At 39.6% G+C, this 24,768-nt stretch overlaps 1 protein-coding gene across 2 annotated transcripts; it reads left to right on the top strand.

The window, feature by feature from the left end:
* Positions 1–350: 350 nt before the first annotated feature.
* On the top strand, positions 351–24,448 carry NAF1 (nuclear assembly factor 1 ribonucleoprotein). 2 transcript variants are annotated; one of them, XM_086747548.1, is made up of 9 exons: positions 351–718; positions 1,651–1,789; positions 6,774–6,867; positions 11,680–11,762; positions 12,809–12,969; positions 15,683–15,734; positions 21,031–21,136; positions 22,055–22,090; positions 23,740–24,448. In XM_086747548.1, the coding sequence occupies exons 1-9, from the start codon at positions 447–449 to the stop codon at positions 24,156–24,158; spliced, it is 1,362 nt and encodes a 453-aa protein (XP_086603674.1). In that variant the 5' UTR covers positions 351–446; the 3' UTR covers positions 24,159–24,448. The 2 variants fall into 2 exon arrangements, with proteins under 2 accessions (XP_086603674.1, XP_086603675.1); XM_086747549.1 differs by lacking the exon at positions 22,055–22,090 and having other exon boundaries at positions 360–718.
* Positions 24,449–24,768: the final 320 nt, after the last annotated feature.

The raw sequence follows: 24,768 nt of genomic DNA, 5'->3' as shown, positions 1-24,768 counted from the left end.
CAGAACAAAACTTGAGTGTTTGACTTAAATGAACCACAAAATTTACTCAGCACTAAGACTTCAGTAAACAAGACTTCAAAAACGATGACAAAATTCATGACCGTTGCTTTCCATCAGGTCTTAACAGAATGGCTCAATTGAAAGAGGGTCCCGTACCCTCCCGCCTGCCCTGCGGCCCTGCCCGCTCCCCACGCTGCCCACGCTCCCGCCCCCCAACCGCCGCTCCGTGCACCGCCCCGCCACGCTGCGTCACGGCAGGCCTGGCTCCGCCCCTCCCGGGGCGCGCTCCACAGCGCACGCCTGCGCCGCGCCGCGCCCCGCCCCGCCCCGTCCTGTCCCCGGCCCACGCAATCCCAGTGCGCCGGGGCGGCCGGAAGCAGCGTGCGGCTGGGGGCGGGGCCGCGCGGGCCGCGGGAGCCGCCGGGGCGCGTGGAGCCGGTGGCGGGATGGAGGCGCAGCTGGCGGTGGTGGCGCCGATGGCCAGCCTGGCGTTTGAGACCGGCACCGCCGGCCTGGCGCCGGGCCAGGAGCAGGCGGTGGGCACAGAGGGGGCGCGGGACCCTCCGAGCCCCTGGGACCCTCTGAGCCCCCGGGAGGGCGGTGGGCAAGACCAGGCCCCGCCGCCGCCCGCCGAGGGAGCGCGCAGCTCGCCGCCGCCTGCAGGTCCCGTCGGGCCTCCCGCCGCCGCCCCCGTTCCCCCCTCGTCGGACTCGGACAGGTGGGTTTAGCCCCGGGGCTGGGCCGCGGGTCGCTCTTCCCCTCCGAGGCCTCCCAGGCGGCGGCGCGGGACGGCGGTGTTGCGGCTCAGCGCTCTGCCAGCGGGGTCTCCGAGTCCCACCCCAGTGTTTCAGCTTCCATAGTTTTCTCTTTCCCGTTAAAGGTGGCGTTTTCAGTTGTATTTCGCTAGGAGTTTTATTGTTGAATTAACAAGAGTATGGGTTTTAATGAAGAGATGAGTTTGGTGAGAGTGGCCTGTACAGCTGCATGCTGGGCTGGGCCACCGTGACCGTTTGAACGTCCTGTTTGACATCATCCTCACAAGAGTACTCCTGCATCACTTGTGACAAGACACCTGCAGCGTCATTGCTGAAAAAACGTGAATGTAGAATTCAAAGAGTCTGCAGATCTTGTGCTTTAATGTTGGCATCTCAGTGGCAAAGCTCAGTCTCAACCTGTATATTTTTTTATAAAGGATTCCGTCTTCTACGTGCATCTGTGCTTTGGTATTCAGTATAGCTGGTGAAAGGTAACTTAGTGAGGAAAGAGGATACAGCAATTGAAACTATGGGGTAGCCAGCGGGAGAAACTGGACTGCATGGGCTTAAAGAGTTGATTGCTGTCATGCCACATGCACCATTCAGCAGTGAAGCAGCGGGAACCAAAATGAGCCATTGTAGTTGTTAGCATTTGGTCTGAACTGCTGAAGCTACTACTCTTCTGAGATTTTTATTTTATTTATTTATTTTTTTAATGATCTTGTCCAGTGGCTTGTAGGTTCAGAAAAGATTGCTGCTCTTCTGTATGCAAATGTATACATTTAAGAAAAACATACCTGGTAACCAAAGGTGTTTGGGTAATGTATAACCTAGCCACTCTTTTTATCTGTAATGCAGAAGTCTATGTTCTAACTCCCATGTTTCTTTCATTCAGTGATACAGATTCAGATAGTTCATCAACTACATCCTCCTCTTCGTGTTCTCCTTCAACAGTATCTGATGAAGATGATCATCCAAATGACAAGGATAACAGATCTTACTGTGTTAAAACGAAAGATGAGTTGCCTATTGATGTAAGTACAATGTGTTACCTTTTAAACCTTCTTCTAGTAACCACACTTAAAATATTTTAACTTAATATGTTTTGAAGTCATTGAAACACCTAGTGATTGAATGTAAAAATAATATCTTTACACTAGGTCAGGTATAGCATAGTTAATATGTTGTCTTTTTCAGTGCATTAAGATCACTCTGAAGTGAGATTCACAGCTCATTTTAGATTAATACATTTTTATAAAATCATGGTTGTAATTAATGAAAACAAATTTCTGGATAAAACTCTGGATATTTTAGTACATTTTTTGTTGTTTGTATATTGCAGGCTTTAATCATCCTTTTTCTATATGAGAGACTTGAAGGTCTGATATATTTTGCAGACATATCTCAAATATGTTTAGCCTTGAGGTAAAAATTTCAAATGTTGTATTAGGCCTCTGAAAGGTTTGGGTTGCATTACAGAGATTATTAGAGTGGTCACGGAAGCAGTTTGTGTTTGTTTTCTTCTGCAATTTTTCTTATAACGTTATTTTATGTATTTCAGATCAGAACCTTAATTTGCATCGAGATACTGTCTTTTGGTTTTGGTTCTCATAAATAACATACTCATTAAGTATTGCTGCCATTATTCCTCATATTGTCAAAATCAATAGGTTTAAAGGAATGAGTTTTAGTAACAATCTGCTAACATGATTAGCTGTGCATCATTTGTAATGGCTTACAAATAAAAGGATAATATAACACTGTAATGTCCATTTACATTAACAGTGTGTGTTTGTCTGTTATTCTGTTGATCTCTCCCCTTCATAAAAAATGCTTTCTGGAATAAAAAACAAGTCCGGTGAAGGGCACAAGAAATTATTAGAAAGGTAGAGGAAAAACACCTCTGAAGAGCAGATACCCTTGGATAAATTTACCTCTGCTTCAATGCTCTGTAAGAGTTTGTAATTAAGTTCTAGATGAACATCTGGAAAGGCTGAGGCATTGACACACTCTAGTAGTAAAAACAACAGGAGATGGGAGTATGTTGTTAGTTCTTAAACTGTTGCTTTGGAGAAACTTGGAGTAAAGAAGAGCTCTTAGGATATTCTGTTGTCCCTGAAACTAATCAAAGATTGAGAAACACATATAACATGTTCTGAAGGAGTAAAACATCAGAGCTATACCTGCTTACATGCACTTTATTCTGAAGTGTGATGAATAGTAGAACCATTATAAGTGCTTCTATGACAACATTTTCTTACAGCACTGGACTTTTCAACAAAAATGTGTGCTCAGATAGCTGCACTTACCAGGTTTTGTTTACCTTTTATCTCAATTATTTATTTAAGTAAAAATCATGTTAGTCTGAAAATGCTTTGTTGATCTGCTCTTATGTCTCATTAGCTTACTAGCTGCAAGTCCGAGTGTTTACAAAATATTGTCTTCCTTTTATGGACTGACCTGATTAATTTCACTGGTTCAACAAAGCTATAGCTTTTTGACAGGGATAGTTAATAAGAACTGAAGTTCTAGCAACTACTTTGTTTACTGCATCTTGTACTAAGCCATTCTACAGTACTAGAATTATTCTATTTAAAAATGTTGTCGAATGTCTTACATAAATTTGAGGGAATACAATTTGAAAATTAAAATGTATCTGTTAAAAATGAAACATGATATTAGTTTTTTACCCAAAAGTCCCCAATAATAGCTAACTTGCTAAAGCATGGGTCAAAGGTAAAATAAAAGATAAAAGAAAGTATTTAACTGGAATATATGCTTAGGGGGGGAAAAAGAGCACATATTAGGGAGTGTTAGTGCAACTATTTTAGAAACCACCTGCTTTTAAGTGTAGGATTGACAGATACTATGTATAGTATGACAGATGGTTCACCAATTTGATCAAAATCTTAGCTTTCTTCCTTCTCATTTTTGGCCTTTACTCTGGCATCCATGACTCGGTTAAGTCTTAGCAGTGAACTTGGTTTAATATTGGAAAATTTACTGTCCTGTAGGAGGGTGTGGTTTTTCTATCTGAATTCGTGTCTTGGCTTTCATGCTGAAGAACAAGTCGGGCAAAAAGGCCAGGAGGCCGGCGTGGATGAGCAAGGAGCTCCTGGACCAACTGAAAGTAAAAAAGGAAGCCTATAGAGGGTGGAAATGGAGACAGGTAGCCTGGGAGGTCTACAAAGAGGCTGTGCAAGTGGCCAGGGAAAAGGTAAGGAAGGCCAAAGCCCTGGCAGAACTGAATCTGGCCAGGGATATAAAATGCAACAAGAAGAGCTTCTATAGGTACGTAGGGGACAAAAGAAAGTCCAGGGAAAATGTAGGCCCCCTCCGGAAGGGAACTGGTGTCCTGGTTACCCAGGACATGAAGAAGGGGTACTGAGGTACTCAATGACTTTTTTGCCTCAGTCTTCACCGACAAGAGCTCTTGTCCCACCACCCAAGCTGTAGAAGGTGCAAGCAGGGACTGCGAGGATGAAGAACTGCCCATTGTACTCGAAGAGCAGGTTCGGGATCATCTGAGGAACCTAAAAGTGCACAAGTCCATGTGACCTGATGAGATCCATCCGCGGGTCCTGAGGGAACTGGCGGATGAAGTTGCCAAGCCGCTGGCTATCGTATTTGAGAAGTCGTGGCGGTCTGGTGAGGTCCCCGATGACTGGAAGAGAGGGAACATAACCCCAATTTTTAAAAAGGGGAACAAGGAAGACCCGGGCAACTACAGGCCGGTCAGCTTCACCTCTGTGCCTGGCAAGGTCATGGAGCAGATTCTCCTGGAAACCATGCTAAGGCACATGGAGAGCAAGGAGGTGGTTGGTGACAGCCAACATGGCTTCACCAAGGGCAGATCATGCCTGACCAATTTGGTGGCCTTCTATGACGGGGTGACGGCATTGGTGGACAAGGGACGAGCAACGGATATCATCTACTTGGACTTGTGCAAAGCTTTTGATGCTGTCCCACATGACATCCTTCTCTCTAAACTAGAGAGACATGGGTTTGATGGATGGACCACTCGGTGGATAAGGAGTTGGCTGGATGGCCGCACTCAGAGAGTTGTGATCAACAGCGCAATGTCCAAGTGGAGACCAGTCACTAGTGGCATCCCTCAGGGGTCCGTGTTGGGCCCAGCCCTGTTCAACATCTGTGTCGGCGACATGGACAGTGGGATAGAGTGCACCTTCAGCAAGTTCGCTGACAACACCAAGCTGTGTGGTGCCGTCGACACGCTGGAAGGGAGGGATGCCATCCAGAGGGACCTTGACAGGCTGGAGAGGTGGGCCCGTGCCAACCTCATGAAGTTCAACCAGGCCAAGTGCAGGGTCCTGCACCTGGGTCATGGCAATCCCAGGCACAAATACAGGCTGGGCGGGGAATGGATTGAGAGCAGCCCTGAGGAGAAGGACTTGGGAGTGCTGGTGGATGAGAAGCTTAACATGAGCAGGCAATGCGCCCTTGCGGCCCATAAGGCCATCTACTCTGCCCTGGTGAGACCCCACCTGGAGCCCCCAACACAAGAAGGACATGGGCCAGTTGGAGAAGATCCAGAGGAGGGCCACGAAGATGATAAAAGGGCTGGAGCACCTCTATTATGAGGTCAGGCTGAGAGTTGGGGCTGTTCAGCCTGGAGAAGAGTAGACTCCGGGGAGACCTGATAGCAGTCTTCCAGTACCTCAAGGGGGCCTACAAGAAAGATGGGGAGAGGCTGTTTAGTAGGGCCTGTTGCAATAAGACAAGGAGTAATGGTTTTAAAATAGAGGGAGGTAGATTTAGATTAGAAATTAGGAAAAAAATTTTTACGATGCGAGTTATAGAACACTGGAACATGTTGCCTAGAGAGGTGGTGGAAGCCCCATCCCTGGAAACATGCAAGGCCAGGCTGGATGAGGCTCTGAGCAACCTGACCTAGTGGGGGATGTCCCTGCTCCTTGCAGGGGGGTTGGACTAGATGACCTTTGAAGGTCCCTTCCAACCCTAACCGTTCTATGATTCTGTGATTCTATGATATATATCTGGGAAAGTCTTGTCTCCTGTTTGGTCTTCCGGTCGCTCTCGAAGCCTTTGCCAACCAGTTTTGTTAAGAGTGAAGATTATCAGGTGAAGTTTTGATAAGACAGGACATCTTCTGTTGGAGAGGGATTTTATTTGTGGTGATGGCATTTAAAAGTGGAATTCAGTGCTGAGATTTGGACTCTGCCTCCAAATTCAGAAGACGTTGAATTTCAAGATAATTCTTGTATGTATTCCGTATAGTCCATATTGAATTCACAGCAGTATAGCATACACATAGAAATCTCAGGTTATGAGTAAATTGGAGCTAGATGATGAGTTCAGTGTTAACCAGCCTTTCACAGCACATTTTGATGCTTACATTTGAGGAAAAAGTTTGAGTATGGTTTGTGCAGTACTCATTTGTATATCTGGAGTTTGATAGTTTTTTCTGATGTGTTTTCTGTGATTATCCTCTTGTACCAAATAGAACTTTTAGCTAAAAATTATTTTCTTTGTATAGGCTGTTGTGATCTTTACGTCTTCTGTAATGGTCTGAGTCATGGCATAAGGGAATGGACATCTTTTTATTGAATCAGATGGTACACTGTTTTATCTCTTGCTATGTACACTTTTCTTCTGTCGTGCATTGACTGTGGTTACAGGTTGTCTCGTTTTTCATTACTGATTATCCAATTATTGTGTTGTACATTGAACTTAATTTATCTAACTGGAAAGTTAAAAAAAATGAATAGAATGTCCATCAGTTGTTGGTTTTCTCCAGTAGAATAACATTGGCTTCTACTTTAGTTGCAATGGAAACATGTAGAGTAGCGTCTCAATTGAAAAGGTATCTTCAAAAGTGACATTCTCCCAGGATGAGTTAATTTAGATTTTTTTTTTTTTAATTAAATCTTCAAAATGCTAGGTGGTTTTTCTGAATGTCAAATTTAAGTAGCAGCAAAGTGATGAATGTCTTAGTGTGACGAGATTGTATTCTGAACATTGACTTGATATTTTCAGGAACTGCCTCCTGTTGAAGACTTATCAATAATTCTGCCTGATGATGTTGAACTGAAACTCTTTGGGACAGTTTCAAGCATCATTGAGCAGCTAGGTAGGCAAGATATATTTCCTTGTTTTTAATTAAAATAATTTCTGTATATTTCTGCATTAATTTAGTACTTCACTGTTCCTCAAAGTGTCAGTACTGCAACATTCTATTTCAGGGGGTAGCGGGTTGCTGAATGAGAACTCAGACTTACCAAATTCCCTTTTAGTTGGCTTGTATCTCCTAAAGATATAAGATGCTCCCACTGTTATGCATGTGTTTCTGTGTGACTTCCATGTTCTGATTTTTTCATAAAGAAGCCTTTTTTCACCATATATTATGATCTTTATATTAATTCTGGCAACGATAAGATTGAACATTTGCAATATTTTAAGAAATCTTCCAGTTGTACATGCTGTATTTGAATTATCTCTGAAGATAAAGGCAGTGTATAGCTGGAAGCACAGATGCAGTACAGTGCTGTTCCAAGTGCTTGCTTGTTAATATATGAGGATGGGAAAAAGACTTCCTTCTTTAGCTATTGCAGCAGTGCTTGGCTAATTGATATTATGGTTGAGGGGTTTTTTTTTTTTTTTTAATTCATCCCACTTCTGGCACCTTGACCAAATGCAAGCTGCCAGTGTCAGCAGTCATAGGACAGCATGACTAACACGATATGTAGGTGCTGGAGGGTAAGCTTAATGGGATTGAGACATACAATGAATGTAAGTTTAACTGCATGTGATACACGTATTTAGGGATCTTTTCAGATCTACCTGGGACATCAGTTTTTGATACGTGAAATCAAAGTTTTGCTAAAGCTGATGTTAATAATATATCCATAGTATGTTTCTATTTAAGTTTATTAGTGTTCCGTTCTACTTGAACTGCTTTCAAAACTATTTGCTTATGAAAATCAGGAATTAAGTTCAATTTTGAAGTATTAATGTTGAGTGTGATGCAAGAGAATTAAAGCAAATACCCTTTGCTATTAAATTTTCTTTATTGTAAAAGACTCAAGTAATCCAGGCAATTCCTTTACAGTATTTTTGTTCTTAGTGTTGGTTTGGAGTTCGATTTAATTTCATTCATGTGCAGGAAGCTGTCTTGAGAGAGTGGAAGGTAGTACGTTGTCCTCTTGCTCTACTTTGCCCTGTCTTGCTTATTGTTAAAATTGGGGACTTCAAGAAGGCTATTTTTGGCTAAAATGACAGTTTGAAAAAAGATAAATGGTTGAATCATAGTTTGCAATTATTCTTATTTTTGATCTGGTACGTGAATGTTTAAACAAAGCTGTTTTTAAAGACTTAAGTTTTGAAAACTGTCATTAGTTTCTAATCTTCCTTGATGTGTATAACCTTTTCAAATCCTATCAGTTTACTGATAGGTGAGTTCTGGAGTCTGTATTCTACTTCATGTAACTGAAATATATTTCATTGTTGAATTTAGATTTATTGGTGAAAGTTAGAAAACAGACTAATAATCATACATGAAATAAAGCTGTGAGAATGGAATAAAACCCTAAGATATCTGTGGTGGTTTTCTGCTTTTGCTACCTTGCTTTATGACTTCCTTTTTCTACATGTTTTCCTTTCTTTTAAGTTCTTCTGGAAACAGGTGTCTAAGTGGCCTCAATTTCAATTGATTTGTGGCAATATTAGGGACTCTGCCAGCTAATTGTGGGTTTGTTTTTGATTTTTTGAACGAAGGTGATACCTGTTTATACCAGGTTTGTATGCAGTATGAGGGGAGTTGAGGTCTCATCTGGAAACAAATATTATTTTGGCACAACAATCAGTATCCTGAACACTTTCTGTCCCTTTGATACACTAAACATCTGCTGTTGTAGCAAGCTTCTGAGTTCATCAGTCTGCACTATGTGATACCTGTAAGTTGGCTATTTCCTACTATGAGGTGAATTTAAGGCTAGAACAGTATAGGTTCATGCTTGCTTCACACTAGCTAAAACCAAGATGACAGTACTTTCTGTGCACTTTAACAAGTTTTGCTTCAAGGTACTTAAAGGGAAAAGAAAAATTCACTGTGTGGGTTGTAGCCTGGAAAGTAAACAACTTTGATATGTATGAGAAACCTGCCCCAGGACTGCACTTTGGGCCCTGGAAGAGTAGAAGCTGAGGATTTGGGGTGGGTTGGGGTAGTAGGAGTTATAAGTCAAACAGGCTCTAGGTGATAATATTTTTCCTGGGTTTCATGGAATTGGCATGACTTATGTTTTCAGGATATTTTCTTTAGCCTCCTGGAAGACTGGAGGCTATGAACGATCAATCAGGTTGAGAACACTATATGAGAGTTTTTAGTGTGTGGTATTTTTTTTGTTGTTGTATTTTGTTTTGCCTTTTTTTTTTGTTGTTGTTGGTGGGGTGGTTTTTTTTGGCTAAGGTATATTACTCAGAATCATCGTATCGTTATGGTTGGAAAAGACCTCTAAGATCATCAAATCCAACTGTCAATGCAACACCACCATGCCTGATAAACCATGTCCTGAAGTGCCATGTCTACACGTTTTTTGAGCACCTCCAGGGATGGTGACTCCACCACTTCACCGGGTATTGTCACAGGGTTGCTTGGTATGTCACAAGGTGTTTGCAAATTGAAATAGTAGCAAAACTGGAGTTTTAGCTGGATGAGATGTTTATTGCTTTGAGTCCTGTTATGTAAGTTTAGCAGTGATAGTCTTGTTAGTTTTTGTTGGAGTCTGAGTGACACTAAGTGCTTGAGTGACTGTATTTGATGATGGAGAGGCATAGAGAATGCTTAACTGAGGTAGAAAAGATTACCTTCAGAATCAGAATTTTTGAGTGTGATGCTGCTAGACCTCTGTAGTGATAGCTTTACGTATAATTCCTGCTGAATGTAAAGGAAGACCTAGTATTTCTGTAGACTAAAGCAACAAATGTGAACTACCAAAAAAGAGAGTGAACTACTGTAAAGATTTTGGTAAAGAATAAGCTCTTTATGTCTCTTAATCTGAAAAATCTAAAAATTATATAGCCTATGTATCAGATTTTGTATTTAATGGAGGAAGAATGTGCTTCTGTGTCCATTTGTATTTGTCTACTAACTGTTAAGATTTCATATTTTGAGCTACGAGAACGAATTGCTCGCTCTGACGACTCATACCATCATTAATCATGGATTAGGCCCAAATGTATTGTGAGACTATTATATGACATTAAATTGCAGAAATGTAATTTATGAATGCAGATACACAATTTGAAATACATCACTAGTTGCTACTGTGACTGGACTGCCAGACATCTCTGTGTTTTAGTCTGATTCTTATGACCTGCTAGAGAAGTTATAATGAATAGCCATCTCCGTTCTTTTTTCCAATGAGAATTTCATTTGGAATACTAAGAAGGCAGAATATATCTAATATATCTACACTCAAAAAACTAGATTATTGCTGGGTTGTAGTTTAGCCCTGCTCGGGACCAAGCTGTGCAGTCTCTCTCTCACTCCCTTCACCCTCCAAGGGAATAGGGAGAGATAATATATGAAAAAATACTCAAGGTTTGAGATAAGGACAGGGAGAGATCCTTAAAGTTACCATTATGGGCAAAACAGACTCAACTTGGGGAAAGCTATTTCAATTTATTATTAATAAAACTGAAGTAGGATAAAGAGAGAGAACAAAGACAACAACTTCCCCTCCACTCCTCCCCTCTCCTGGGCTCAACTTTATTTTATATTATCTCTACCTCCTTCCCCCACTCCCCTCCTCTCAGTAGCACTAGGGGGATTAGGGAATGGGGCTTGTGGTCAGTTCGTCACACATTGTTTTCCACTGCTCCTTCCTCCTTCTCAGAGGAACTCCTCTGCTACAGCGTGAGGTCCCTCTTACGGGCAACAGTTCTTCATGAACTGCTCCGGCGTGGGTTGTTTTTCCACGGGCTGCAGTCCCTCAGGAACGGCTGCCCCACTGTGGGCCCTCCATGGGTCACAGCCTCCTTCAGGCATCCGCCTGCCCCACTGTGGGGCCCTCCATGGGCTGCAGGTGCATCTCTGCTTCTCCATGGGCCTCCTGGGCTGCAGGGGGACAGCCTGCCTCACCATGGGCTGCACCACAGGCTGCAGGGGAATTCTGGCCAGGAGCAGCATCACTCCTCCCCCTTTTTCTTCACTGTCCTCGGTGTCTGCAGCTGTTCCTCTCACAAGAAATTCTTCACGATCAGCTCAGGCAGATGCCTATCAGATTCTCTTCACGTCTCCTCTCTTCATTTGTTGCGGTTGGGTTGGGCCCAGCTGGCCAGAGGGTGAGGCCTGCAAGGCCCGCAAGGCTCGTGCTTCCCCCTCTCTGCCCCACACTTCTGCTTCTTCACTCTGTTTTTGGTTGTTTGTTTGTTTGTTTTCCCCTTCTGAAGTATATTATCACTGAGGTGTTATCACTGTCGTGTGTTGGCTCAGCCCTGGCCAGTGGCAGGTCCACCCTAGATTCGGCCAAGTCCACCAGACAAAAGGGAAACTTCTAGCAGCTTCTTGCAGAAGCTGCCACTCTAGCCTCCACCCCCGCTACACAAACCCTTTCTGCTATGTACTTAATTAAGAAACATCCCAGGTAAATACAATGTGTATCACACACATGCGTATCTGGGAGCCCTGTACCTATCATCTGGTCTCCTTTCTTTCTTTGCCCCAGAGAACAGTAATGCTGTAAATAAGTGAATCTTTCCACTTGTATATCTCTGGAGAAGGGATGTGTGATTGTTAGTAGTTTTGTGTGAGTGCAAGAATTTTCAGGTGAAGCTCTATGAACTGTAGTAGACAAATAATGTAGTGATTTGTTAGGTTTCTCTGCATTTAACTATATACTCCTGTTGAAACAAAGTTGTAATAGATTTTTTTTTTCCATTTTAGTAATAATTGAATCACTGAGAGGCCTACCTCCAGTAAATGAGGAAAGCATAATTTTTAAAGAAGATCGGCAGGCAGCAGGAAAGGTATGTGTAAAGCATAAAAACTTTTATTCTGATATAAAATTCAAAGTATTCTTTTACGTTCCATCAAGTAGTGTGGAAGTCAACTAAATGAAAGATAACGTTTCCTTGATACATAGGTTTTCTGGTTTTTATGCTTTTGACTCTTGCTATAGTAATTATTTTTTTTAATCTCAGGAATTCCTAACCTGAAATTCATTGTATTCTTACAAAATTACAGTGTGTGGTGAGTTTCTGCTATTTTATGAGAGTGTGGAGAGAGAGAGGTTGCTTTCAGATGTATGATGTATTGAGTAACAGGCTGTGCTCTTTTATTGCTAGGAGTTGGGGGCAAAGACTGGAGAAATTAGAGTCAAGTTGCAGGAAACATGGGGAATGTTTACAAATCTACACTCTGCTGTTCCAATCTAAGGCCAGCGTGTGCTTTATGTGCTTAAGTATAATGAAGAATGTTTGCTGAGAGGAATGTTGTATTGAATTTTATATATTTTCTGGGGAAAGAAAACTGTCATCTAGAATGGTTACTACTATAATATATTTGAATGCTAGATGTGAGTGAAACAAAAAAACAAGCTGAAATTGCAGCTGTTCTGTACAACATCTCAGGATTCTCTGCTCTCTGTGAAATTGGGGAGCAACCAGCGGAACTGATGTAAAGGCGTTTTGTAAAGATCAGGAGATTGTTGCAGGTAGAAGAGAATCAAAAGCATAACAGAGAGAGAAGAATAGAGATTTGACAAGAGGAAAGATAACTAAAGTAGAGGAAGCAGACAGTGAAAGCAGTGCAGTTGGATGAGCAAAGGCAACATCAACGTGCAAAAACTTACTTTTCCACATTATGATTTGAAGAGGAGCTGGGGAAATACACTGTCAAACAAAATGTGATAATAAAACTAAAGCATGAAAGTAACTGTATTTCATGCTGCATTTTGAAAATGTATCAAACTTCTTAAATACAAAATATCTTAAAATTTCACATTGCCTACAGTGAAATTAGCTATCTACTCTTGGTGCTTTATTTAAACATTTTAATTTTGTTTATGTTTCAGATCTTTGAGATATTTGGTCCTGTTCTACATCCCTTTTATGTGTTAAGGTTTAACAGCTCGGAGCATATCAAAGCAAAAAGTATTAGTGTGCAAGATAGCATGTATTTTGCTCCATCAGTGGAGGACTTCACCCAGTATATATTTGCAGAGAAACTAAAACAGTGAGTCTGACATCTTTTCTAATCTGGTTATAATGTATTTTTTAACATGGCTAAAAGTCCTGGATTAAAGTTCAGCCTTGAGTGAGAAACTGTAGGATTAAGCTTGACATTGAAACTTTTCTTTTTTTTTAGATATTCTCAACTATGTTGTAGTAACAGAGGTTGTACTGTTTTGCTTTTGGAACACTATAGACTAGCTGTAAACTACAAGCTCCTAAAGTGTTATAATTACTAACATTTTTAACTTCTTATTTAATTTAATATATTGAGCTTACTTTCTTTTCATGTTGCTGTGTTACCTAAAATGTAACTACAAAAAAAATTCATTGATACTTCCTCTCCCACACCTTCTCGCACACATACACATGCATGGGTTTTGCAAGCTGGAGTTTCTGGATTGTGTTGTTCTGCAGATTCTTGTTTAGTTTCATAACTTACAATAAACTTATTTGAATTTTGAACACGTTTGTATTTATTTACTATTTTTATTTCATGTTACAAGGCCAGAACTGAAATTTAATTATCAGTAAATCTGTTGTGCAGTTGGAGAATAACAATTCTGTAGGGAAATTACCTGCTGTAAATTTGGTAGAGGGGAGAGATTTGAGTGGCAATGTAGTATGATGTTCAGAAACTTCTCAGTAGTATTGGTGTATTCCAGTCTGCCTGAGGAAAGTAGCATATATGAATAGGACTTGTTGCTCTTTAAAAGGAGGTGTACTCAAAGATACAGAATAAGAAACAAAGAGTAATAAGTGGCTGCTAGGCATTAGTGTTCTAATTATTGATGAATAATTGTCTGAAATAAGTATAGGTTTAAAAAGTCCTTTGTCGTACAAGCAACTTGGTCTCTGTTTATTAGGGTTAGTTCTCATCTGAATTGCAAATTTTTCTGACTATAGCAGTAATATTGGTGTCTGCATTAATTGCAACTCTGCCAGTATTCATACTGAATAATTTTTTTCTTTAGTCATGCATGTGGCCAGGTCTGGAGGAGTTTTTTTTGTTTGTTTGCTTTTTTTTCTTCCTCTTTTTCCCCTTTGCCATTTCTGTGGAAGCAACAAGCATATTTTTTTTTCTACTTTCCGTGAAGACCAAAATAAATCACTTTCTCACTCTGCTGCTTGTTTGTTTTTCTGCAGCATTTTGATGCCAGCTGGTCTTCAATTTGTGCCATTAAACTTTGTTGCTTAGCCCAGTAACTGCACAGGCTTTAATCATCTACTTACTACATCAATAACTGTGTGCCATACTCCGCGTCTGAGATGTGAGACTCATGTCTTAGTTTGTTATGTGTTTTGCAACTAGTTTTGGGAACTATTTGTCTTTTGGTAGTACTTTACTTTGGTACAAAATTGGACGCTAGCTAAGATGTTTCACACTTTCATGACTTGCAGCTGAACAGTGCATAAAATATTGTTTCTTGCTCTGCATTAAAATGAGCAGTGTGAACACCTGTGTAATCTATCGTAAACCATAATTTCTGAATAATGTCACTTAAGTTACGTTTCACTGAAACAGTATGTTATTTTTGAGTTTTGTCAGTAAAGGTTCTTAAGCTTTTGTGAAACAATTGGTACTATTTGTTGAAGCTGCCTTTTCACAAAGTAGATGTAATTGAAAAAGGATAAAGAATTTTGATTTCTGATCTGTGCTGTAATGTCTATATAAAGAAACCAAGATGGCATGGATAGTAGAAAAGTTGAGTTTTGGTCACTGCTGCACAAGAAGGCTTTTGGACCTCAGAAGATTGCAAATTTAATGACCAATGATTTTTATTTCACTGTCTGCAGACCAGCTTGTGGAGTATTATAGGCTTGAAGTTTTAGAACTGCTACTCAAAACAGTGATGGTACTTTGAAAAGGAAATAAATCAGGTTTAAGATCTGAAAGAAACCTTTAAGTTTGAAGATTCTTCTGAAATCTGGCATGCAATCTGTACGGATTTGCAGTGCTATGAATAAGCCTTACACTTTATAGTAAAATAAATGAGTGTAGTGTAAAACTTCTTGAATGCAAAGTAATTTGTTGCTAAAAATAGGTTTATGTTGTATTATCTGAGAAGCAAGGTCATTCTAAAGAAGCTCATGTATTTTCATGATTCCTCTGTCACCGGTGTTAATAGAATTGTAAGCCAAGCGTAGAGGTTTTTTGGTTCCAGATTCCTTTCACTATTGATATAGTTAAAGCCTGCGTCCTGCTAGACTTGTTCATTGTCCTTTTTAACTGGAGATGTATATTCTGAAACCAGAAGAACGAGAAAGCTTATGACTGTAGTCAGGAGTTAGTCAGCATAAGAAAGTTGCAGTGAACTACCTCAATTCAGGTTCAGAGCAATTTAGGTTCAAAAGGATGTGCTGAGAGAATATTGATGAAAGCTTAATATTAGCTGTGTGAAGTGTTCAGTCTTCACTCAAAGTATGAAGATTTTTCAAGTGACATATGTAGTGAAGTTCTAAGTTGATGCATATGTTACTATTCAGTTAGAAATAAAACACAAATGCCTCTTTTTAAAACAGGCAGCTCCTGATGTAGGAGATCTGATACCTTAAAGAAAGTGTTACCCTGTTTGCTACAGTACAGTTCTTGCAAACTATTTCTAACCTGGAATACGTTACTACTGTGTGATTCAAATGAGATATTCCATAGCCTCCTTATACCATTTTCCTTTATCTTGGTTGTCTAATTTGTGGGTTTTTGTTTTTTCTTTTAGGGAAAAAGGTTCAGATGCGTCTTGGAAGAATGACCAAGAACCACCACCTGAAGTAACTATAGGGTTTTTTTTTTTGTTTATTGTTTTAATTACACAAGATATTACACAAGCAAACACTGACGTCCAATGTTGGCAAACATCTCGAGCACATTCTTCTATATGAGCAGAAGCAAATAATAAGCTGGAATGGGTATCAAGAGTTATGTGTACATATTTGTGTCGGCCCAATGACGGGACATGAGTTATATCAGATTGACATAATTCTTGAGAGCACAAACCACGTGGATGAACTCCATATAGAGGTGGTATAATTGTGTTCTGGCAACTGCTACAGGAATGCACGATTGCCCGAGCTTGTTCTCGTGTCAGCTTAAATTGTTGTTGAAGGGCTGCAGAGTTTTGGTGATAAAATTCATGGGGTAGCTTGGCTTGCATGAGTACGTTTGGAATGAGGGCTGCATTAATGAGAGCATCTGCTCTCCTGTTACCTTCTGTGATGGGTCCTGGAAGCGGGGTGTGAGCTCTCAGATGTACAATAAACTAAGGATTATCCTTAGCTGTCCACTGGTCAGCCTCCCCTTATATACTGAGCATGATGTCTATGGGTATAGAATACCATTTTTTTTTTTTTTTCTCCTTCCCCCCGGCCCTGATTCTCTCCGCCATTCCCCTGGAAAAGGAGAGGGGTGAGTGAGCAGTTTAGCATTTGGTTGCAAACTGAGGTTAAACCGTGACACACAGACAACAGTTGGATGTACCTCTTTTATTCATTGAAAAAAAGGTCATGCTTTTCTTCGAGAGGCCTCACAGTCTATGTAGAGAGTACTAGCTGTATTTTTCTACTTGCTTTTTGCAATTGGGAAAATCTGTATCTTTATCTTCAGTTCCTCTAGTCCTTCAAGAAAATGTTTGACAACTTGAATGTTCAATTTTGAGTTAAAAAAAAAAAGCAATGTTTTTACCTTGCCTATTAGTTTTGCTTCTGTTAGGGAATTTGTCCTTACTGTTCTTTCACTGCAGCTTTGTCTTTTACCTTGCTACAAGCAATTGTTTGTCCTTAAAGGCCTGCTAGTACTCTGCAAACTGTACTACTTTGTTGTTTAAGCTGTCTGCTCTGTTAGATTAACTTGACACCTCCTCTTGCATTCTTTGAATGATTTCTTAGTAAGATTTTCCTACTGTTCGCTGTTACAAAACACTAATTTCACAAGAGGAGATTAGCTTCTTCCTTCATACAAAGGCAGTTATACAAAATTGTGTAGAAGTGAGAGCTCCTCATAACCATTGACATCATTTACTGTAGGATCTGTAAAGATTTCTTCAGTGACATCCAGGCTTCCTGACCAGTCCTCCTTAACTCCGCTCTAATTATACTTTTCATGACTATTCTGTTCTTCGGTAAGAATTGCAAGGATGACAGTTTTATTGAGGTGTTTTCATGGGATTTGTTTTCTAGCTCAACACTTGAGTCACTTCCTGGCAATTTCTCCTTTAAGCCTATCTTTTCCAAAATAGCTGAAATTCCTGGAAGCCTTGTGTCTACCATAGTATCCTAAAGAAGTCTCTCTATCTGCTTGGTTTGAATCTTCCAGAAGCTTATACATAACATAGTTCATAACATAGTTCTAAGCTATGTGGTATGTGCTTCTTTATAATTAAGTAAGAAAGAGATTATTTTTGTGGGTTGGATTTTTTTGTGTGTGTGTTCTAACCAATTTTTAGAACAGAATAGAACAGACTATTTCAGTTGGAAGGAACATACAGTAATAATTTAGTTCAACTGCCTGACCAATTCAGGGCTGACAAAAGCTAAAGCCTGTTAAGGGCATTGTCCAAGTGCCTCAAACACTGGCAGGCTTGAGGCATTGACCACCTCTCTAGGAAGCCTGTTCCAGTGTTTGACCACCCTCTCAGTAAAAAACGCCTCCTAATGTCTGGTCTAAACCTCCCCTGGTGCAGATTTGAACCATTCCCACGCATGCTCTCACTGAATACCAGGGAGAGGAGATCGTCACATCTCTTTACAGCTTCTTGAGAAGGGGAAGTGGAGAGAGCTGGGGTCACTCCTCAGCCTCCTATTCTCCAAACTAGACAAAGTTTGGAGTCCTTAGCTGTTTCTCATAGGACATTCCTTCCAGCCCTTTCACCAGCTTTGTTGACCTCCTCTGGACACATTCAAGGACCTTCACATCCTTCTTAAACTGCAGTGCCCAGAACTGCACACGGTACTCGAGGTGAAGCTGCACCAATACTGAGTGCAGTAGGATAATCCCCTCTGTTGACCAGCTGGTTGTGCTGTGTTTGATGCACCCCAAGATGCGGTTTGTGCTCTTGGCTGCCATGGCATGCTGCTGGCCCCTATTAAGCCTGCTGTTGACCCCAGATACCTTTCTGCAGGGCTGCTCTCCAGCCACTCCTCTCAACAATTTATGCTTGTGCTTGGTGTTACTCCATCCTAGGTGCCGAATATGGCATTTTGACTTGTTATGTTTCATCCCATTAATCATAGCCCAATGCTCGAATCTGTCTAGATCCCTCTGCAAGACCTCTTGCCCCTCAAGAGAGTCAACAAGCACCTCCCAGTTTGGTATCAACTTGCTAATGGTGCATTCAACTCCTGCATCCAGATCTTCGATAAATGTATTGAACAGAACTGGCCCTAGAGTTGAACCCTGAGGAACACTGCTGGTGACCAGTCAGATGTATCCACAGTCACTGCAACCCTTTGACCTCTGCCCTTCAGCCAGTTTTTCACCCAGCACACCATGAACCCACTCATCGCACAACTGGGCAACTTGTCGAGAAGTATGCTGTGGGGACAGCATCATGCTGTGAGAGATAGTATCAATTTTTGCATTCACAGTCCTTATCTCAGGCCAGTTCTGGCTTGAAGGGAAGATGTTGTGACGCGGGTTTTTCTATGCTTGAAGATAGGCTCTGTAGTGATGTATTAGTCTGTCAACCCAGAATGTTGATTTTTTCCGTATGGTGAGGATGACACATTTTGAAATACCTTTTTTTCTTCCCACAAATGGAACTGAGCTGAGAAATGTTAACTTCTCTCAAAGAACGCTTATCTGTCAGTTCTGACTGTGAATTGCTTGCCTTTCTCGAGGAGACATCATCTCACAGGGAATCATCATTTGAGAAGTAGAGGTGTTGCACAGAATTAAACTGTGGATATATGATCAGTAGAGCTTTGAAAGACTGCATATGTGTACAAACTTTTGTCTAGTCTTAGCTTTATTTCATCAAACAGTTTCCTAGTGATGATAATACAAAATGTGCTTATTGGCTAATGGTGAGGTCTTTGTTGTTTTTTTTTTTTGTTGTTGTTGTTGTTTCTTAGCCATATTTTTAAAGCTATTCAGGAGATAAGCTTGTAAATGTGTAATTTGAATTTGTAAGAATGTAAGTAACTAAAATTTGGCTAAATGCAGTTAGGCTGTCAAGTCTTCTGCAGATATAGTTTCATTGCTTTTTCCAAAGTTGATCTTTATTTTTTGAATTATTTTTCTTAATTTTAATTATGATACTGTTGCCTTCAGATTAGAATCTGAATGTGCAGGGGAACTTTGTGTTTACTGTACTTCACTATAGGAAGGAAGCTTGAATGAAATCAGTGATGGCAAGGATGGGCAAACTTGATTGCTTTCTATGACACCTTTGCTTCCACAGCTGTTCTGTCTCTGTGATATGTCTGTGTGCTCTGTTTTGGAGAAAACACCACATCTAACATCTTGTAATCCTTAATTAGAATGATGTTTGGATAGTTCTAGCAGTTAGAGTTTACATTGAGATATCCAAACTGTGACAGCTGATGAGCTGATAGAAAGTAGCTTTTTCTGTGAAGGTAATAGCTGTTAACAAGGGTGCAGATTAAATTTTATGCTACTGATGCTTGAAATTGTCTCTTGCTCTTTTAGAGCCTTCAGCTGGCAGCTGATTCTATAACTTTTCTGGCCAGCTTCCACGGTAAACTGTGTGCAGTTGCTGGAGTCAGTTCTTTTTGTGATACGGTGAAGCTTTTTTTTGTGTGAACGTTAAATTAATCCATGTTAGGCCTTTTATACTTGCTGCTTTGAGGTATATGGTAAGTGTTCCTTTTCTGACAGGCTTGTAATTAGCCCAGCTTAACTGTAGACTTGATAATACAATTTCCCTTGGCCTTGTCTTTGGGGTCATAGAATGACAAAGTGTGATTTGTATGCTGCAAGGCTAGCAGGAACAGATAACTGTGATTTCTCTGAGAGGCAGCTTTTATGGAATGTTACATGGAAATTAGCTAGCAACAGAAGGTACCTGTTGTTTGTTATTTCTGCTCTACTAGAGGATGGCGTATTGAAGTCCTTAGAAAAAGCAGGAGTTAGTGAATTATTTTACTTTGTGGTATGTATCGTCTTGTGGTATTCCTTTTTTTTGAGTAAGAATATAATCCAGTTATGTAGAAGAGGAAATAGTTGTATTCAGAATTAACTTTTATGTGGCTTTTTTAGTACTGTTTTAGTGCAGTGTTTTTGAGATCTATATATATATATATGCTATAGAGGTACATATATATATTTGTGTGACCCTTTTAAGACATATAAGCAAGGTGTTTTTCAGGGAACTAATTATGCTGACAGATTTCTTTCCTATCCATAATAACTTTTCCTCATTCTAAATGTAAGCTAGGATTCGAAAGGTAGTAAAACCTTGTGTAACAGGAACAAAATGTTGCAGTGACATTGAATCTCCTGTAAATGACAACATTCTCCAAAGCTGAAAATTCCTTGGGAATAACATTGCTATTGCAAATTTAATGGGAACAGTGTTATTAAATATACTACAGAAAATGTCAAATTAGTGACATTTTTAAACTACAGTTATTTTTTAATGTAGTTTAACTGTGCTAAGTTACGTATTGGTTGCTGAATTTTAGCTTATTTCGAAAATCTGTATTTTAATTCAGTTGGTCTGTAGTTTGCCCTTCAAAAGCTTTTTCTTGGCAATAACTAGCCAGCTTCCTTAGAAATTCCCATTTTTTTTTCTTATGAACGTCTAAGCAATGAAAAACTTGTGTTCAGTACTTGAATGTTGCTGGTTTTAGGACAATTAGAGGGAATAACTGAGTATTGTATAATTATCTTGTAAGAAATTTGGGGAGTGTTTAAGTTTTTGATTGTGTTGAGAAGACAGCTGAACACGTGATGGCTCTTTCAATGCAAAATAGGAAAGTGCAGCTTTAATATTCTAAGCTGACTGCAGGATGAATTATTTTCTAAGTAGTGATTTATTGCTAGAACTAAAGTTCTCTGCAGCATTTATATGGCTTTGTTCTCTTTTTTTATTATTTTTATTTTTATTAGGCGTTGGATTTCAGTGATGATGAAAAAGAAAGAGAGGCAAAACAGAAGAAAAAGAAGCCTCAAAGTCAAGGAAGGAAGAAACTCAAATCAGAAACAAGTGCATCAAGTGAGTGAATGTTATGGAAGAATGCTTTTTACCTGTTAAACTGAGTTTGAAATACACAATGACATCTATCTTAATGATTGAGCTTTCGTACAGTTAATTGGTATTTCTGTGTTTTCAAAGTTATATTTGTGAATTTGTGGCTACATCCCTTAATTTTTTTAAAAGGAATATATAGATTTTTCCATTAAATTGTGTGAGGGAAGTAGTATAGGAGTGGGACAGTTGTCAGAAGAGATTCAAAGGCTTTTATGACAATGTCAGCTGACACACAGTAAGGATGTAAAACAGGTACCACCTTTTGGGGTTTGGAGCTTTCTTATTGCAGGGGTTACTGGGGCCCAGGCTGAAGCCTTTGAGTGCAGGGAGAAGATAGAGGAAGGCCATGTGTAATTATTGGGAACCTATTTTTTTTGACAGTCAGGGAGGAGATGCAAGTCTTAGATGGGGAATTTATTCCTCTGTCTGAAAAGGAAGCTCTTCCTCACCCATGGCGTATAAATACACCTTTAAAATAACTGTTTATGTGTAGCCCACTCAGAACCTCTCTGTTTACCTAACACAGTTTTTAGATAAACAAACCTATAGTAGTTTAATAAACTATGTATAGTTTTTCATAATATACCTAGCTTTCTTCACCTTCCTTTCTCCTACTGTTGACAGATCTATTCCAGGTACGTGTTTGCAGCTGTGCTCTGTTTGCAGTAATCACATTTTCTTATCTGTCTTCTCTCATGCCTCTCTTCTGACAAAACTTTTTTCTTTTTGGTTGCCTTTTTGATTGAATAATTTAAATCAAATCCCTCTTTTTCTGTTGTCACTGGTCTGCTTCTGTTGCATGCTTTTTCTTTTGACTCCCTTTAAATACTACTGACTCTCATCCCCTCCTCTCTCCCTCTTCTGCTGCTGCTTACATACCAGGTTGCTTCAGCTGTCTACAGCACAGTGCTTCCTTCTGTGAGTTTGCTGCTCTTCCTTTGTAGAGCTGCTAGACATTGCCCAACTGAATCCCTTTTCTCTTGATCTGCAAAGTCAGTAACTGTTCTGTTAACCATTTTACTCTGTATACAGTGCATCCCTTCCTTGTACCCTTTAAATAAAGCAGTGGTGTTTATTGGACTGGCTTTTGCCCTATGGTCTTGACAGTTCTCCCTTAAGTGAAGGTTCTGAATCATGACATACTTTCCCTTCGTTGCTGATGGTTATTTTCTGTCCTGGTTCCTGCTTATCTAGCATGTGGTATGTTTTACACCATATCTTTATTCTGCCAGCTTATTGCAGACCTGCCTTTGCCTAGGGCTTGCTGAGGCTGTTACTGAACTATGTTCCGTAAGTGTGAACGCAACAGGAGGAACTGTCTCAATCTGTCATGGGTTATGATTTGCTGTATTTTTCTCTAAATAACATGGTATAAATTGACATTGTATGCAATTTAGTTTGGCTGTGGAATTCAACAGCAGGGCTATCTGGCAGATTGAGGCACAAATTCAGTCTCAGCTGGAGTTTTGCTTGGTTGCATCTTCGTGAAACTCTGAGTGTATTAAAATTGGCTCATTGTTATAGTCTTTGATAGGAAAAGAAAGAACAAAAATATTCACTCAAATACTTTCACTTCAATGCTTCTGAGAGAACTGCATGCCCCAATGGAGTCCCCCATGAAAATAAGTAGGAATTTTTGTATCCAACTACTTTTCCAGACTTAGCTTTTCAAAAGTGAAAATGTTTCTAGGTAGTCTTGTGCCAAGGATTAGATCCACGTAGGTTCTTAAAATTCAGTGATTTTATGCAATGTTATGTCCCTAAATACATTTTTGCTTCTAGCTCTAAAATCCTTTAAAGATCATGTTTCAGTTTAAATTCTACAGCCTTTTAAATATCTTAGCAGCTCTTTGGAACATTTTTAATATTTCACTGCCCTTTAATTTTATAACACTTATCCCATTAATAATCTTGTGGTATTTATAGAAAGTGACAGTACATTTGTTATGAATATATGCTTACAGTGACCTATACAGGGAAAAATTTTAGTCTTTGAAAGATGAATGCTGAAAGTTAATTGGATAAAGGTACAGGCTGCCTTTTTTTCATAGAGTAAGTTAATTTTATTAATTTGAGTTTGAATAATTTTTTATGTCCTGTGTCTGTGCTGTAATATCAACTCAGGTCTGAAAGCTTTAGACCACTTTAGTGTAATGCAGTGTTGATTTATCTTCAGTTTTAAAACTTGTTGCTTTTTAAATCTCGTTTTAAACCAAAGCTTCCAAAATACTCACAGTTTGAGTGTTCCTGTGATTCATTAATACAAATGAAAATGGATGCAGGGGCGGAAAGTTAAGTTTCTTTTTTAATGACTGAATTTGCAACCCTTAGGATCATTCTTTCTATATTACTGTAATAAATCAAGATAAGTTACTAAACAGTAGACTTGCCAGTATTATTTTGTTGTTTATATATTATTTGCCAGTATTATTTGTTGATAAGCTTACTTTTCAAATTTCCTTAACTTAAGTGTGAAATATTTGTGAGGACTAAACTTAATCTTTCCAAAATAATATTAAAAATTTTGTGTGTTTTCTGGTTTTTGTTGTTTTAAATTTTTTTTTAAGGTGAGATTAAAGGACTTCACCAGTCAATGCAACAGCCTGCTTCAAGTTATTCAAGGGGATACCGCGGCAGAGGGTTCTCCAGGGATCCACTTCCTCCTCCATCAGGCCCTCCAGGCTTTTTGAGACCACAAGTAAGACCACCACAGCTATACTCTTCAGACAACGGAATACATCAGGAATCTCCAGTGTTTCCACAACCTCCTAGAAAGGAAAATCCAATGATGCAACAGTATCCCTTTCCTCCTCCAGTTTTTGGTTCTGTTAATGAGATGCATCAATTCCACCTTCCACCTTCAAATGTGAATATGCTTTGGACAGGCCCAAACGTGTACAACTCATCATATCCATTTTTGCCACCTCCGCCTCCTCCTCCTCCGCCTCCCTCAGATAGCCATCCCTCTCAGTTCCGGCCTTACTGAGTTTCCATAAATGTGCATACAGGCCATTGCAGTTTAAAGGGAGGAAGAATAGGCTGCCAAGACTTTATCCTTTATTTTGGAGATGTTTCATTTTTCTGCAACAGTAGAACAAATGCAGAGTTTGATGCTTTGTGAGATATCCACAGAGAACTATTTTTTCCTATATATGTCTTCTGTTTCAAAAAAAAAGATAAATGGTATGATAAAAATAACCAAATAATAAATAATGGTTTATTTTTATAATATGTACTACTTTGGGATGAGAAATAAAAAGCTTTTGGAGACTGGTATGTGGTGGTGGAAATCTATTTTGTAATATAAGAGTTTATGTAGTGATGAGGATGTGTTGCATAGATGATACTTCAGTATTTTTAAAGTGGTTGTATATTGTTAGGCTAGACTACTTTTTCTCAATTTCTGCAAATTTTGAAATCTACTTGTGTGGAAACTAACTTTTAAGCTAGGTTTGATGCTGTTTATGTAAGATATAAACTTCTGTTATCCAACTTTTAATCTTTCATTAATTTCATATTAACTGAAAGACTGGAGCTAGATTGTCGTTTTTTAGATAGCTGGAGTAGCTAGATCAGAATTTGGACCTGCAGCTGAA

This window comes from Chlamydotis macqueenii, chromosome 4 (genome assembly GCF_036417535.1).
Source record: "Chlamydotis macqueenii isolate bChlMac1 chromosome 4, bChlMac1.mat, whole genome shotgun sequence".
Taxonomy (NCBI): Eukaryota; Metazoa; Chordata; class Aves; order Otidiformes; family Otididae; genus Chlamydotis; species Chlamydotis macqueenii.
Note: the sequence above shows the minus strand (reverse complement) of the source record. Positions and strands in the feature narration are given on the sequence as shown.